General features: G+C 58.0%; 1 protein-coding gene across 4 annotated transcripts in view; it reads right to left on the bottom strand.

Moving 5' to 3' along the window:
- Positions 1-4,835: 4,835 nt before the first annotated feature.
- Positions 4,836-11,844, bottom strand: part of DNMT3A (DNA methyltransferase 3 alpha) — a 39,960-nt gene continuing 32,951 nt past the window's right edge. For all 4 annotated transcript variants that reach the window (XM_062622670.1, XM_062622671.1, XM_062622668.1 and 1 more), the window contains 14 exons: positions 11,389-11,545; positions 11,061-11,210; positions 10,833-10,877; positions 10,166-10,245; positions 9,862-9,974; positions 8,854-9,037; positions 8,673-8,757; positions 8,242-8,387; positions 7,947-8,037; positions 7,713-7,861; positions 7,548-7,633; positions 6,326-6,395; positions 5,922-6,040; positions 4,836-5,833 (listed from right to left, as the gene is read on the bottom strand). In XM_062622670.1, the coding sequence (XP_062478654.1) occupies positions 5,692-5,833; positions 5,922-6,040; positions 6,326-6,395; positions 7,548-7,633; positions 7,713-7,861; positions 7,947-8,037; positions 8,242-8,387; positions 8,673-8,757; positions 8,854-9,037; positions 9,862-9,974; positions 10,166-10,245; positions 10,833-10,877; positions 11,061-11,210; positions 11,389-11,545 (1,617 nt within the window). In that variant the 3' untranslated portion in view covers positions 4,836-5,691. The remainder of the gene's footprint in view (positions 5,834-5,921; positions 6,041-6,325; positions 6,396-7,547; positions 7,634-7,712; positions 7,862-7,946; positions 8,038-8,241; positions 8,388-8,672; positions 8,758-8,853; positions 9,038-9,861; positions 9,975-10,165; positions 10,246-10,832; positions 10,878-11,060; positions 11,211-11,388; positions 11,546-11,844) is intronic.

Below are 11,844 nucleotides of genomic sequence, written 5' to 3'. Positions count from 1 at the left end.
TTTCCTCCTTCAGCCCTCTCCCAAGTCATGTTTCACCCATTTCTGACCTGCCCACCTCCAGCCTGGTGCCTGGCAGCCCTCAGCTGCAGGGGTGTGGGTGCTCTCCCCAGTCCCAGCATCCCTCCCTCCCTTCCTGGGCTCTATCTCTGGGCCACGCACAGGTCCCCACCACCTTGGGATCCAGCACAGGCACTGTGGTGTCCCCAGGAGTCTTCCCACCCACCCGGTGCTGCTCAGCTGGAGGAGAAATTGAGGCAGGAGCAGCATGGCGCAGTGTCCTCATGGGCCAGAGACATGGTGTCCCATCTTACATTGGGCTCTGCACCTCCACAGCCCAGCTCTGCATGAGCAAAGCCCCCAGTGTCCTCCCCAGTGACCTCACTGTGCACCAGGACCCCACCACCCACTGGGATCTACTACCTGCACTGGGACCCTGCTGCCTGCAAGGTCCCCACCATCACCAGGATCCCACCACTTACCAGGACCCCAATGTCCACCAGGACCCTACCACCTATCAGGACCCCATTGTCCACCATGACCCCAGTTCCCACTGGGGTTGCCTGAGTCCCACCACCAACTGGGACCCCACCACCTGCAGTAGTACCCCACTGCCAACCAAAATCCCACTGTCCATTGGGACCCCACTATTCTTGCGACCCCACCAATGGCTGGAACCCCACTGGGACTCCATCATCCACTGGCACCCCAACACACATTGGGACCCCACCAATCACTGAGACCCCATTGTCTGCTGGGACCCCACAGTCCACCAGGACCTCAGTTCCCAGTGGGACCCCACTGTTGCTTTGATTCCACCACCCACTTGGACCCCACCATCAGCACTAGGAAATCCCTGCTCACTGAGACCCCACCATCCCTTGGATCCCACTACACACTGGGACCCCACTGCATGCTGGGACCCTGCCATCACCAGGATCCCACTGCCTGCCATGGTCCCACCACTTGCTAGCACCGCACTATCACCAGGACCCCACCATCTGCTGGGACCCCAACATCTGCCAGGACTCCACTGTCTATCATGACCCCAGTTCCCACTGGGAACCCTACTGTTTGCCTGGATCCCACACCCATTGGAACCCTACCACCCACCATGACCCCAGTATCATCTGGACCCCACCATATGTGCTGGGATGTCACTACTCATTGGGACCCCATCATCCACTGGGACCCAACTGCCCACTCCCACTGTCGACTGAATCCCACCACCCATTAGGACCCCACCAACTGCCAGAACCTCACTGGAAGCCCATTGGCTGCTGGGACCCTACCACTGCCGGGACCCCACCACCCATCTGGTCCCCCCCTGAATCCCGTGCTCCCCAGACACCCACCGGGAAATCTGTGAGGACACAGCACATGACAACAGGATTTTTTTTTCTCTATTTTTTTTTTCCTCTTTTTTTCTCTTTTTTTTTTTTGCACAAAAACAGTACATTTATTCAAGTGTTCTCCAGCACAAGTACATTAGAAAGGAGCTCGTCTGTATTATAGTCTTCTGGGCACCAAAGAAAAAAAAAGTAAATCAGGAGGATGGGATGGAAGCGGAACGGACAGACTTCCTACATCTGCTGCACGCATTGACCTTGTATTAGTTCAGAACAGCTATGTCACGAGCAATACTTACACAGACACGACAGAGCGCCGGGCAGCCCCGCGGGCCAGAACCGTACGGTGAGATGCACAGTATTCAGCGGCAATAAATAGAGAAGCGACCCTAAAAAAACAAACCAACAAAAAACAGAAGGGACGAACCGAGAGAGAGGAAAGCACAAAATAAAACGGGGAGGAAAAGGGGGAGGTTTGGGATAGGGATTGGAGGGGGGGGGAGCAGCCGGGGTGGCTGGGAATGTGGTGGTGGGGCACAGGCTGAGCCAAATCATAGGAGAGGAGGAGGAAGAGGAGGGTACCGAACTCTACGCGTTTATCCCTCGGTATGAGTACATGATTCCCCACAAATAGTTAAGCGTCAGCTACTTCAATGTCTAGGCTAAAACACATGAAATCTCTTGTTTAGTTTTCAAGTACAAAGTTAAAATGCCTTTTTGTTTTTGTCGGTTTTTTTTTCCTTTTTTTTTTTTAATAATAATATATAAGAGTAAAATAATAGTGCTCTTTGAAACTCCACTACAAGAAAACAAAACAGTCATTGTCCAGACAGCAGACTTAATTTAACAATATATATTTTTAATAAAATGTTTTAGCACCGTGTTTGTCCCCTACTCCCTCGGCGGATCTTAAGGAATTTAGGCTTATTTTTCTTTTTATTTTCTCTGTTTTTTACCGTTTTTCATCTAAGGGCTGTGCAACAAAATTTGTCTGTTTGTTTTTAAAAAAAGATGTGAGTCGGGTACGTTAAAAACAACTCTTTCCCCGGCGTCCCCACTGCTGCCGCCGCCAACGTGCCCCTGGCACTACCGAGCCGAGCCCGGCATTGCCCTGGCACCGTTCCAGTTGGGCCACCACAGGAACCTGCTTCCCGTTGGCACCGGCTCTGGAACTGGCCTGGGCATCCCAACCACGGGTGCCTGGGGCGGGTGCCGGAGCCGCATGGGACACGTCAATGCCGCACCATGCCGGCATGCCGTGCCACAGCACCGACTGGGACCTGGCCTATGAAAGGTGCGGCAGGGCTGAGGGTCCCATTGAAGCACTGCAGGGCTGCACCAGGGTGGTGCGGCACAGCAGGGCCCGCAGGCACCCCCGAGCCCTGCTGCAGGGACGTGCCATGCTCCCCATTGGCGCTGCACTGTCAGTGGTGCTGCACAGCTGTGCAGGATTCGCACCTGGCACTGCAGGGCCATGCAGAACCTGCAGACAGTGCGGCAAGGCCATGCAGGACTTGCAAATGGTGCTGCAGCATTGTGCAGCACTAGCACCCAGCCCTGCAGGGCCGTGTAGCACCACCACCCAGCAATGCAGGGCTTGCAGGACCACCACCCATCACTGCAGGACCACACACGACTTGCAACCAGTGCTGCAGTGCCGTGCAGCACCTGCAAGCACAATGCTGCAGGGCTGTGCAAGACTTGCATGTGATGCTGAAGGGCTGTGCAGCACCCACATGTGATGCTGAAAGGCTGTGCAGGACCTGCATGCAGCGCTGCAGAACCATGCAGCACCTCCAGCCAGCACGATGGGCCATGCAAGACCTGCAGATAGTGCTGCAGGGCAGTGCAGGGCCTGTGAGCAGTGCTGCAGAGCCATGCATGACTTGCATGAAATGCTGCAGGGCCATGCAGAACCTGCAGACAGCACTGCAGGGCCATGCAGCACTTGCACCAAATGCTTTGGGCCGTGCAGGACCTGCAGACAGTGCTGCAGGGCCATGCAAGGCTCCCACCCTGCACTGCTGCAGCATTCCTGTGCCAGACCAGCCCCAGGACCAAGCTGGAGCCCATAGCCCCAGCTCAGCACCCAGGGCTGGGGGCCACATCCCACCTCACCTCCTTTACCCTCCCTGGCAAAGCTGGGCCCTGCGGTGCCCCCACTGCAGCTGCCCTGTGCTGCCCAGCTCCCTGCGCCATCCACAACGACAGAGGGGCCTCCTCCAAACCCCCAGTAGCACCAGGCGCTGTGGGGAGATGTGGGGCGCTGAGGCCACCCCACTCGCCCTCACCGCCACCATCGGTCCCAGCACCTCTCAGCACCCTGGGGCCGCCAGCGCGGCTCGCTGCCATTAGCCAGCACCCTGCACCGAGCAGCCAGCGGACCCCTCTCCTGCCTGCAGACCTTCAGCACCTTTCACAGTTAGAGAAGAGACGGCAATGGGCTGGAGACACAATTTGAGTCCCCCCCAGCGCCATAGCACCGGTCCCTGCCCCTGCCAGGCACAGGACCCGGCCACCCCAGTGGGCACCGAGGATGTGAAGCAATTCCCCTGCACCACACCAGACCCACTGTCCTCCTGTGGCATCCACAGCTGCCAAACAAGTAGCCATCCACAGCAACGCCAGCACCTGCCTATATGCACCACGGCTGCTCTCTGCACCACCAACACCACTGCAGCACCTGGCCCCTGCAGCCAGAGCTGCCTGCCCTTGACACCAACACTGCTGTGCCCGCCATGCACCTCGCGGGCACCCACTGCCCTGGGAAGGGGACACAGGGCACTGACAGGACACAGTCACTCCAGAACCACACTCCAACAGAGGAGCAATGCCTCAAGTCACCCAGTGCGTAACACTAGGGTCCCATCCTGGCTCACCAGGGAATCATCCTCCTGCCAACCAGCCCGGACCCGCGGATGTAGCACCAGGGTCCACGGACCTGCAGCTGTCCTCATCCTGCACTGGGAGCGCCCCAGCCATGCTCCAGCACCGCTCCGTCCTGTGCTTCCTCTCTGCCTGCCTCCTGCCCTGCCCGCGTCCTCCTGCACAGCCACGGCTTTCGGCAAGAGCCCGATTCACAGCACCTGTGCCCCGCGCCGCCCCGGCAGGCAGCACCTGCAGGCAGGAGCAGGCAGAGGCACCCTGCTGCTGCCACCGGGTTGGAGGGGGGACACCCAGCACCAGCCTGGCCGGGGACGCCACGTATGCAGAAGAGCACCAGTACGTTTGTGCACGTGGCGGGCAAGGCAGGCAGGGCGGCCACTACCACCACCACCACCAGCACCACCGCCACCGCCGCCGAGGGAGGCGCTTCCTTTTAGGACAGAAAAAGGTTATTGCATGACTCGGGATGGAGACGCTTCCCGCCCGGCCGCAGCCCCGGCCCCCTCCTGCGCCGCTCGCTCGGAAAGGCCCGGCACGTAAGGCAACATGGAAGCTGATGTCTTGACTCACCCCGCTGTTTAAAAGCACCATTATGAAGTCAGGTTGTACAGTAGTAACAGTACCTTTTATATATATATATATCTATATCTCATATCTATCATATATATATAAACTGTAAACAAGAGGTAACAGCGGCTTCTAGAATTTGCTTTCTTCAAGGTTTCCCATGTGGTAGGCACCCAAAATACTGTAGAAAAGGTGTGTGTTGTGGTGTGTGTGTTCTCGGCTTCCCTGCCAGTTGGGTTGGCTCCATATCACCAGTGAACGGTGCTGGTGGAAAAGAGTGAGGCTCAGTTGCTGGGTGTTGCGGAGCCGGCCGAGCGCCTCCCTGCCGCTTCGCGCTCCCCACAAGCTCACCAGGCCGGCGGCTGGGGCCGCGAGCTCGGCGCTGACGGAGCGGGTTCTCCTTCGCCTCCACCTCTCTCCCGGCTGGGGTTTCCCGCTGCTGTTTCCCCTCCTCTGAGAGCAGAGCTGGCGACAGCATCTCATCTCGCCCGCTGCTCCGAGAAGCGGAAACCAAACCAACAGAAAAACCCAGCCAGAAAAGAGCGGAAAATGAAAAGGTTACCCCCCAAAAAAAATGGTTTTGGTTTTTTGTTTTCCTTTTTTTTTTTCTTTTTTTTTCGTTCGCCTTTTTTTTGTTGTTGTTTTCATTGGTGGTGTTTGGTTTTTTTTGTGTTTTTTTCTTTTAAATAGGCTAAAAGCTGAACATTGGAAATTCAGGAGAGGACACCGAACCCTTTTGCTCGGGGAGACGTGTGCCGGGTTCCCATTGGGCTGTGAAATCCCATCTCTCTTCTGGGTGCTGACTCTTTTCTCATTCTGTATTTTCACTTCTCTTGGCGTGGATGGTTTTGTTTCTGACTCGCTCCGTGTCACCAGTTCCTGTCTGTCTCTCTTAAACGCAGGCAAAGTATTCCTTCAGGGGAGCAAAGAGGTGGCGGATCACCGGCACGCTCCAGGATCTGCCGAGCAGTCTCTGCCGGGCCAGGCGGCTCATGTTGGACACGTCTGTGTAATGCACTGGGAAGCCGAAGACCCTGTGGGGACACAGGGAGTGGGGTCGGGGGGGGATGTGGCACTGCTGGCACTCCCCCCACCCAGCGCACTCGCATCCAGCTGCGGTACCTCTCCATCTCTGTGCACCACAGGATGTCCTCCTTTTCATTCATGAAGACGGGGAAATGCTGGTCCTTGCCCTGCTTGATGGAGTTGGAGCGAGTGGTGATAGTTCGCACTTTGCTGAACTGCAAGAGGCACAGGCTTGTCATGCTGGGGGGTACACAGAGCTCCCTGGTGCACCGGCCAGATTGGCAGGGGGCTCACAGGCAGGGTGACACCATTCTGGGGTACCAGTGCCACCATCATGTCCCTCCTCCTCCCTGCTCATGGGACCCCCTCCCAGCAGCCTAAGGAGGCCAGGACCCTGCGCTGGGGGTGGCTGTTGAACCCCACTGCAGGACCCCAACCACCCCCTTGCCCACAATGCCCCCACTCCCACCAGCTGCACCCTGTGTGCTGCTGGCGCTGACCTTTGCTATCCTGCCATGCTCCAGGCACTCCTGCAGCTCCAGCTTATCGTTGACTGTGGATGCGAGTGGCCTAGGGAAGAGAGATGGGTTGGTAAGGGAGTGGCAGTGCATATACCCATGCTGGCACAGGACAGGTCTCCAGATGCGGTTTGTGGGGGGTGCCAGGTGGCCAAGGCTGTTTTGGGGGGCTGTGGCAGACAACGGTGAACAGCAGCCAATCCTGTTGGAAGCCTGCCTACAACCACCAGTTGTGTGCCAGCATGGCCTCAGTCTGGGATAATGGAGGGCAGCTCCACACTGCCCCACCAGAAAGAAGGAGCAAGGACAGGACCATTCACCTTGTCCTGGTTTCAGCTGTGGGGTTATTTTTCTCTTCTTAGTAGCTGGTGCAGTGCTGTGTTTCAGCTTTAGTCTGCGAACAGTGCTGATAACACATCAGTGGTTTAGTTGTTGCTAAGTAATGCTTGCTCTGATCAAGGACTTGTCAGTATCGTGCTCTGCCAGTGAGGAAGGGCACAAGAAGCCAAGAGGAAGCAGAGACAGGACACCTGACCCAAGCTAGCCAAAGGGGTATTCCATACCACAGCACGTCATGCCCAGCATAGAAACTAGGGGGAGTTACTCAGAAGGCCCAGATCACTGCTTGGGTCAGGCTGGGTATCGGTGGGTGGTGAGCAATTGCATTGTGCATCAATTGTGTTTCTTGTTTTCTTTTTCTTTTCCCTTTTTAGTTTTATATTCTCTCCCCTTGTTATTTCCCTTATTATTATTATTAACAATAACAAAAATAATATAATATTACACTTTAGTTATTAAACTGTTCTTATCTCAACCCATCGAGTTCACAATTTTTGATTCTCCTCCCCATAGTGCCGGGGCTGGGGGGGGATAGGGAGGGAGCAGTTAAGGTAGGGGGTGAGCGAGCAGCTGCGTGGTGCTAAGTTACCAGCTGGGCTTAAAGCACGACACGCCTCTATGGGGGCTCTGGGCTTTGGGGTGTCCTGTCACCCAGCACCACTTCATGAGCTCCCCCTGCCCTTGCCCAGCACTGATGGGAGGTCACCAGATCCTAAGAGCCGGATCAGGTAGGACACAGGAGTCCTGCCTTTCCTGCAGCCCCAGCATCACCTTCCCTCCCTCCCAGTGCTGGATCAGGGGCTCCTGGACACCACAACCCCCAGCAGGCAGACAAGTGGCTCAGTTCCTGGGTGCTCTCACCAACCTGTTCATCCCAGGAAGATTCCCCCAGAAGTACCGTGCCCTGTGTGCTGCAGACACTTCTTTGGCATCAATCATGACGGGGTTGGACTGCAAGAAGGGCAAGAGGCAAGAACTCAGTGGGGCTCTGCAGGACCCTTGGAGTCCTTGGTGACTCGCTGGCACTCACCTCCAGGAAGCGCGAGATGTCCCTCTTGTCGCTCACCCCCATGGCCACCACGTTCTCGAAGAGCCAGAAGAAAGGCCGGTCATCACCCTCCTTGGGCCGGGCTTCGTGGAGCAGGCGGTAAAACTCGAAAAAGAGCCGGCCGGTACCCTCTGGGAGGAGAGAGCAAGTGGGGTTGATGTCTGCTATAGGCGCTGTCAGTGGAGGCTGGTGGTAGGGAAACACTGAGACACATACCGTAGAGCCCCTTCCTGGCTGGGTTGACAATGGAGAGGTCGTTGCAGGGGCTCCCCCCAATGACCAGGTCGAATGGGCCCCACTCCTGTATCTGCAAGAGGGAGAGCCATCAGTGAGCCAGGTGCTGGACACTGCTGCTGCTGGCTCAGGAGACACACTGCGAGGCCATGGCGGTGAAGCCCAGCATGTGGACAAGGGACAGGTTCCATCCTGGGGATATGGGGCTGAGCTTTAGGGGGCTGGGTTGCCTGCAGGGAGCGGGGAGCCACAGGGGAGGCCAGCCAGCAGGACGTACGTGTTTCTGGGTGACATTTCGGACGTCCCCGACGTACATGATCTTGCCCTGGTGCCTCACCATGCCGACAGTGATGGAGTCCTCACACACCTCAGAGGCGATGTAGCGGTCCACCTGGATACCCAGGTCCTTCAGCACCAGTAGGCCTGTAGGGAGTGAGGCTGGGGTAGGCGACATGTGGACAATGGGCCCCCACCCCCTCTCCCAGTCTGCTCTGGCAGCACCACCATCCCCATGCCATCCCCATTCCTGTCTCCACAACAGTGCCTCCCTGCCCACCAGGGATGCTGCCCCAGTGCCTACAGCATCCAAAGGCCTTGGGCAGAAGAACTGGCTGGGGGGTCCCACAGGCAACACAGGTATGTCCACACACTGATGACACCCTGATGGGCACAGGACCCTCCACCCCCAGGCCAGGCACTCACTCTCACCTGTGGCAATGCCATCGAAGAGCGAGAGCACCCGGATGGGCTTCCTCTTCTCAGCTGGCACCGGTGGGTACACCTTTGGTGGGTCCTGAAAGCCATGGGTAAGGCATCAGGTGGGGCAGGGTGGTAGGGGGCAGTGGGGACCCAGCTGGGGACGGTGGGGTTCTTCCGGAGGGACACTCACAAACTCCTGGTCGTGGTTGTTGGCGAAGAACATCTGGAGGCGTGAGGGCCAGTCCTCCCGCCGCCGCAGCAGCCCGTAGACACCCTTATGGCCACACATGTAGCAGTTCCAGGGATCCTCCTTGATGGCCGCCTGGGCCGCCCCTGGGCCCACCAGCAGGTCCACACACTCCACACAGAAGCACCTGGGGGAGCAGAGATGGTGTCAGCAGCCAGATTGGGCTGGTGCCCCCTGGCAGCATCCCTGCTACAAGGGGACAGTGTCCCCGGCATGGTCCTAGTGGGACTAAGTCCAGGTTGTGCTCCTTGCAGGCCAGTGGCACAGGGCATGCTGGGACCAGCAGACCCATGCTGGGACCTACAGCACTGCCCAAACCTTCACCAGACCCATACAAAGACCCACAGGTGGGATCTGCAGTATCACCAAAACCTCTCCCGCCACATGCCAGGACTAGGACATCACCAGAACTCCAAAACCAGACTAGGGTACACCAAAGAAACCTCCCCAATGCCACACCAAGACTGTGGCTTCACCAAAACCTCCCCAGCCCCAGGCTGGAACTGGGGGATAAGCAAAACATCTCCCAGCCCCACACACAGACCAGGGCATCACCAAAACCTCTTTAGCCTCATGCCAGGACTGGGACATCACCAAAACCTCCCCAGCACCATGCCAGGACTGGGGCACCACCAAAATGCCACACTGGCACTGTGACACCACCGAAACCTCCTAGTCCCATACTGAGAGCAGAATGTCCCAGCCCCACACCAGGACTGGCATCACCAAAACCCCATGTCAGGACCATCGCATCACCAAAACCTCCACAGTCTCATGCCAAAAACGAGGCCTTCCCAAAACTTCCCCAGCCCTATGCTAGGACTGCAGCATCACCAAAACCTCTCAGCCCCATGGCAGGACCATGGCCACCCTGAAACCTCCCCAGTCCTCTGCTGGGAACAAGGCATCACTGAAAACTCCCCAGCCCCACATCAGGACGGTTCCCCAGACCTGCAGCAGTTGTTGTTGCCGCACATGAGCACCTCGCGGCCACCACAGCAGATGGTGCAGTAGGACTGGTAGCCGTCATCGTCGTACTGGTACGCGCACTCCAAGAAGCAGTTCTGGGGGAGAACAAAGGTGTGAGCATGGTGCAGCCTGAGCCCTGCGCCAGAGACACCAGGACACCACACTGCGATGCTGGGCAGGCTGCGAGGGCACTGGGACAGCTCCTGGCAGGGACAACTCCGGAACAGGGTGTCAGGGGGGACCCAGCTGTGCCTTTGCGCCTGGCATTGGCCATGCTGTGCCATACCTTGCAGTTTTGGCACATTCCTCCGATAAATAGAGGGTGCTCCAGGGTCACGTTGAGGCTCCCACAGGAGATGCAGATGTCTGGGGGGAGAAGACATGTTCTTCTACAGTCTACCACCCTCCAACACTCCACACCAGGGTGAGCCAAGCACACAGAGAGCAGCCTAACTCTCACCTACCCTAGAAAATGCTCTCCCCTCCAAGACTGTGCCACCCCAACTTCACCCCCTGAGCTGGGGAGTGGCAGAGCCCTTTGCCAGCCCCAAAATGCTGGGAGAGCCACTGCAGTGGGAGGGGGACCAACCCTGGGGACAGGGCTCCCACTGCCTCCCTGTCCCCATCCTGGCCCCCAGTAGTGCCCTAGCTCTACTGTCCCCAGCCCCTGGCACTGTCCCAGGGGTCCCTGACAGTGTCGCAAGGGTCTCCGCCACTGTCTGGAGCAGTGCTGCTGCCATCCCTGTTGCTGTCCCTCCTGCCAGCTGTGCTGAGCAATGGGATGAGCCCATCCTCTGGTGCCTTGTCCATCTCCTGTCTGTTTGAGTTCCCCTGCTGCTCCTAGCCCTGCAGCCAGAATTGGTGCCCAGACAAGGAAAGACCCTGCACCCCAGCCCCATCCCCAGGGACAGGATGGGTCCCAGCCCCAGAGCCAGGTACTGCCCCACGCTCACCTTCAATGTTCCTGCATTTCTGCCGGACCTCATACACAAGCCGCTCTGGGGAGGGAGAGAGGAGTCAGGAGAAGGGGTGATAATGCCTGGCACCAGCCCTGCCCCAGCCAGGTCCCCTCTGTGCAGCCTCTGTGGCAAGCACAGCCCCGCCAGCACCAGGAGCGAGCCCTGGCAGGCTCACAGCCAATCAAAGCCGTGTCTGCACAGCCCTGACCCCCCGGGTGGTACCTCGGGTGCGCTCATCGATGATCTCCTTGACCTTCGGCTTCTCCGTTGTGCTTTTCCTGGGTTTTTTGGCGGGTGGGGGTGGTGCATAGGCAGCTGCTTCCGGCTCTACCCACATCTCCGTGTAAACTTCTTTGTAGGGGTTTCGCTCCTCTGCAAGGAGCATGTGGGGTCCCATTAGCAGGGTCTTGAGGGCTACACACCCTTCAGGGACTCCCCCCCAGGACCCACAGTGCTTCCTCTACCCACACCACCCCAGTGATGCCAGACCTGATGCATCCAAGGCAACCAAGCAGGTCCCTGGCCCCATGTCCAGTCTCACATTGCTCACCTTCGGGGGGCTCCAGACCCTTGGGGCCAGAGGGCTGGAAGCCGCCCAGGGCCCACTCGATCATCTGCTTATTCTGGATCTCCACCACCTTGGAGGTGTCTGTCTCATCATTCTCAGGGCACGCCGGGAAGATCTTCCCTGCTCTGCTGCTTGCCACCTGCTCGGGGAGCAGCAGGACCAGCCGTCACCCAGCCATCCCTCCACCCTGCCAAGGGGCCACCAGACACTGCACTGCCCAGCCAAGCAGCCCCCAGCCCCAAAGGGACCCCCATATTGCCCCACAAGAAACCCCCAACACTGCTAGAAGACCCCCAAAAAGCCAGGACTCCCCCAGCATCTTCAGCAGCTCCCCAGAGATCTCCCCAACAGACCCCCCAGGCTGGAACACAAGATTCCCAGATACCCTCAAAACCTCCTTAGGGAGTCCCCTGCAGACAACCCCACTTTGTCAGAGGC

This window comes from Pezoporus occidentalis, unplaced genomic scaffold (genome assembly GCF_034315485.1).
Source record: "Pezoporus occidentalis ecotype Australia unplaced genomic scaffold, CSIRO_AGI_Poc_V1 ctg244, whole genome shotgun sequence".
NCBI classification, from domain to species: Eukaryota; Metazoa; Chordata; class Aves; order Psittaciformes; family Psittacidae; genus Pezoporus; species Pezoporus occidentalis.
This window is presented reverse-complemented; position numbering and strand designations above follow the sequence as displayed.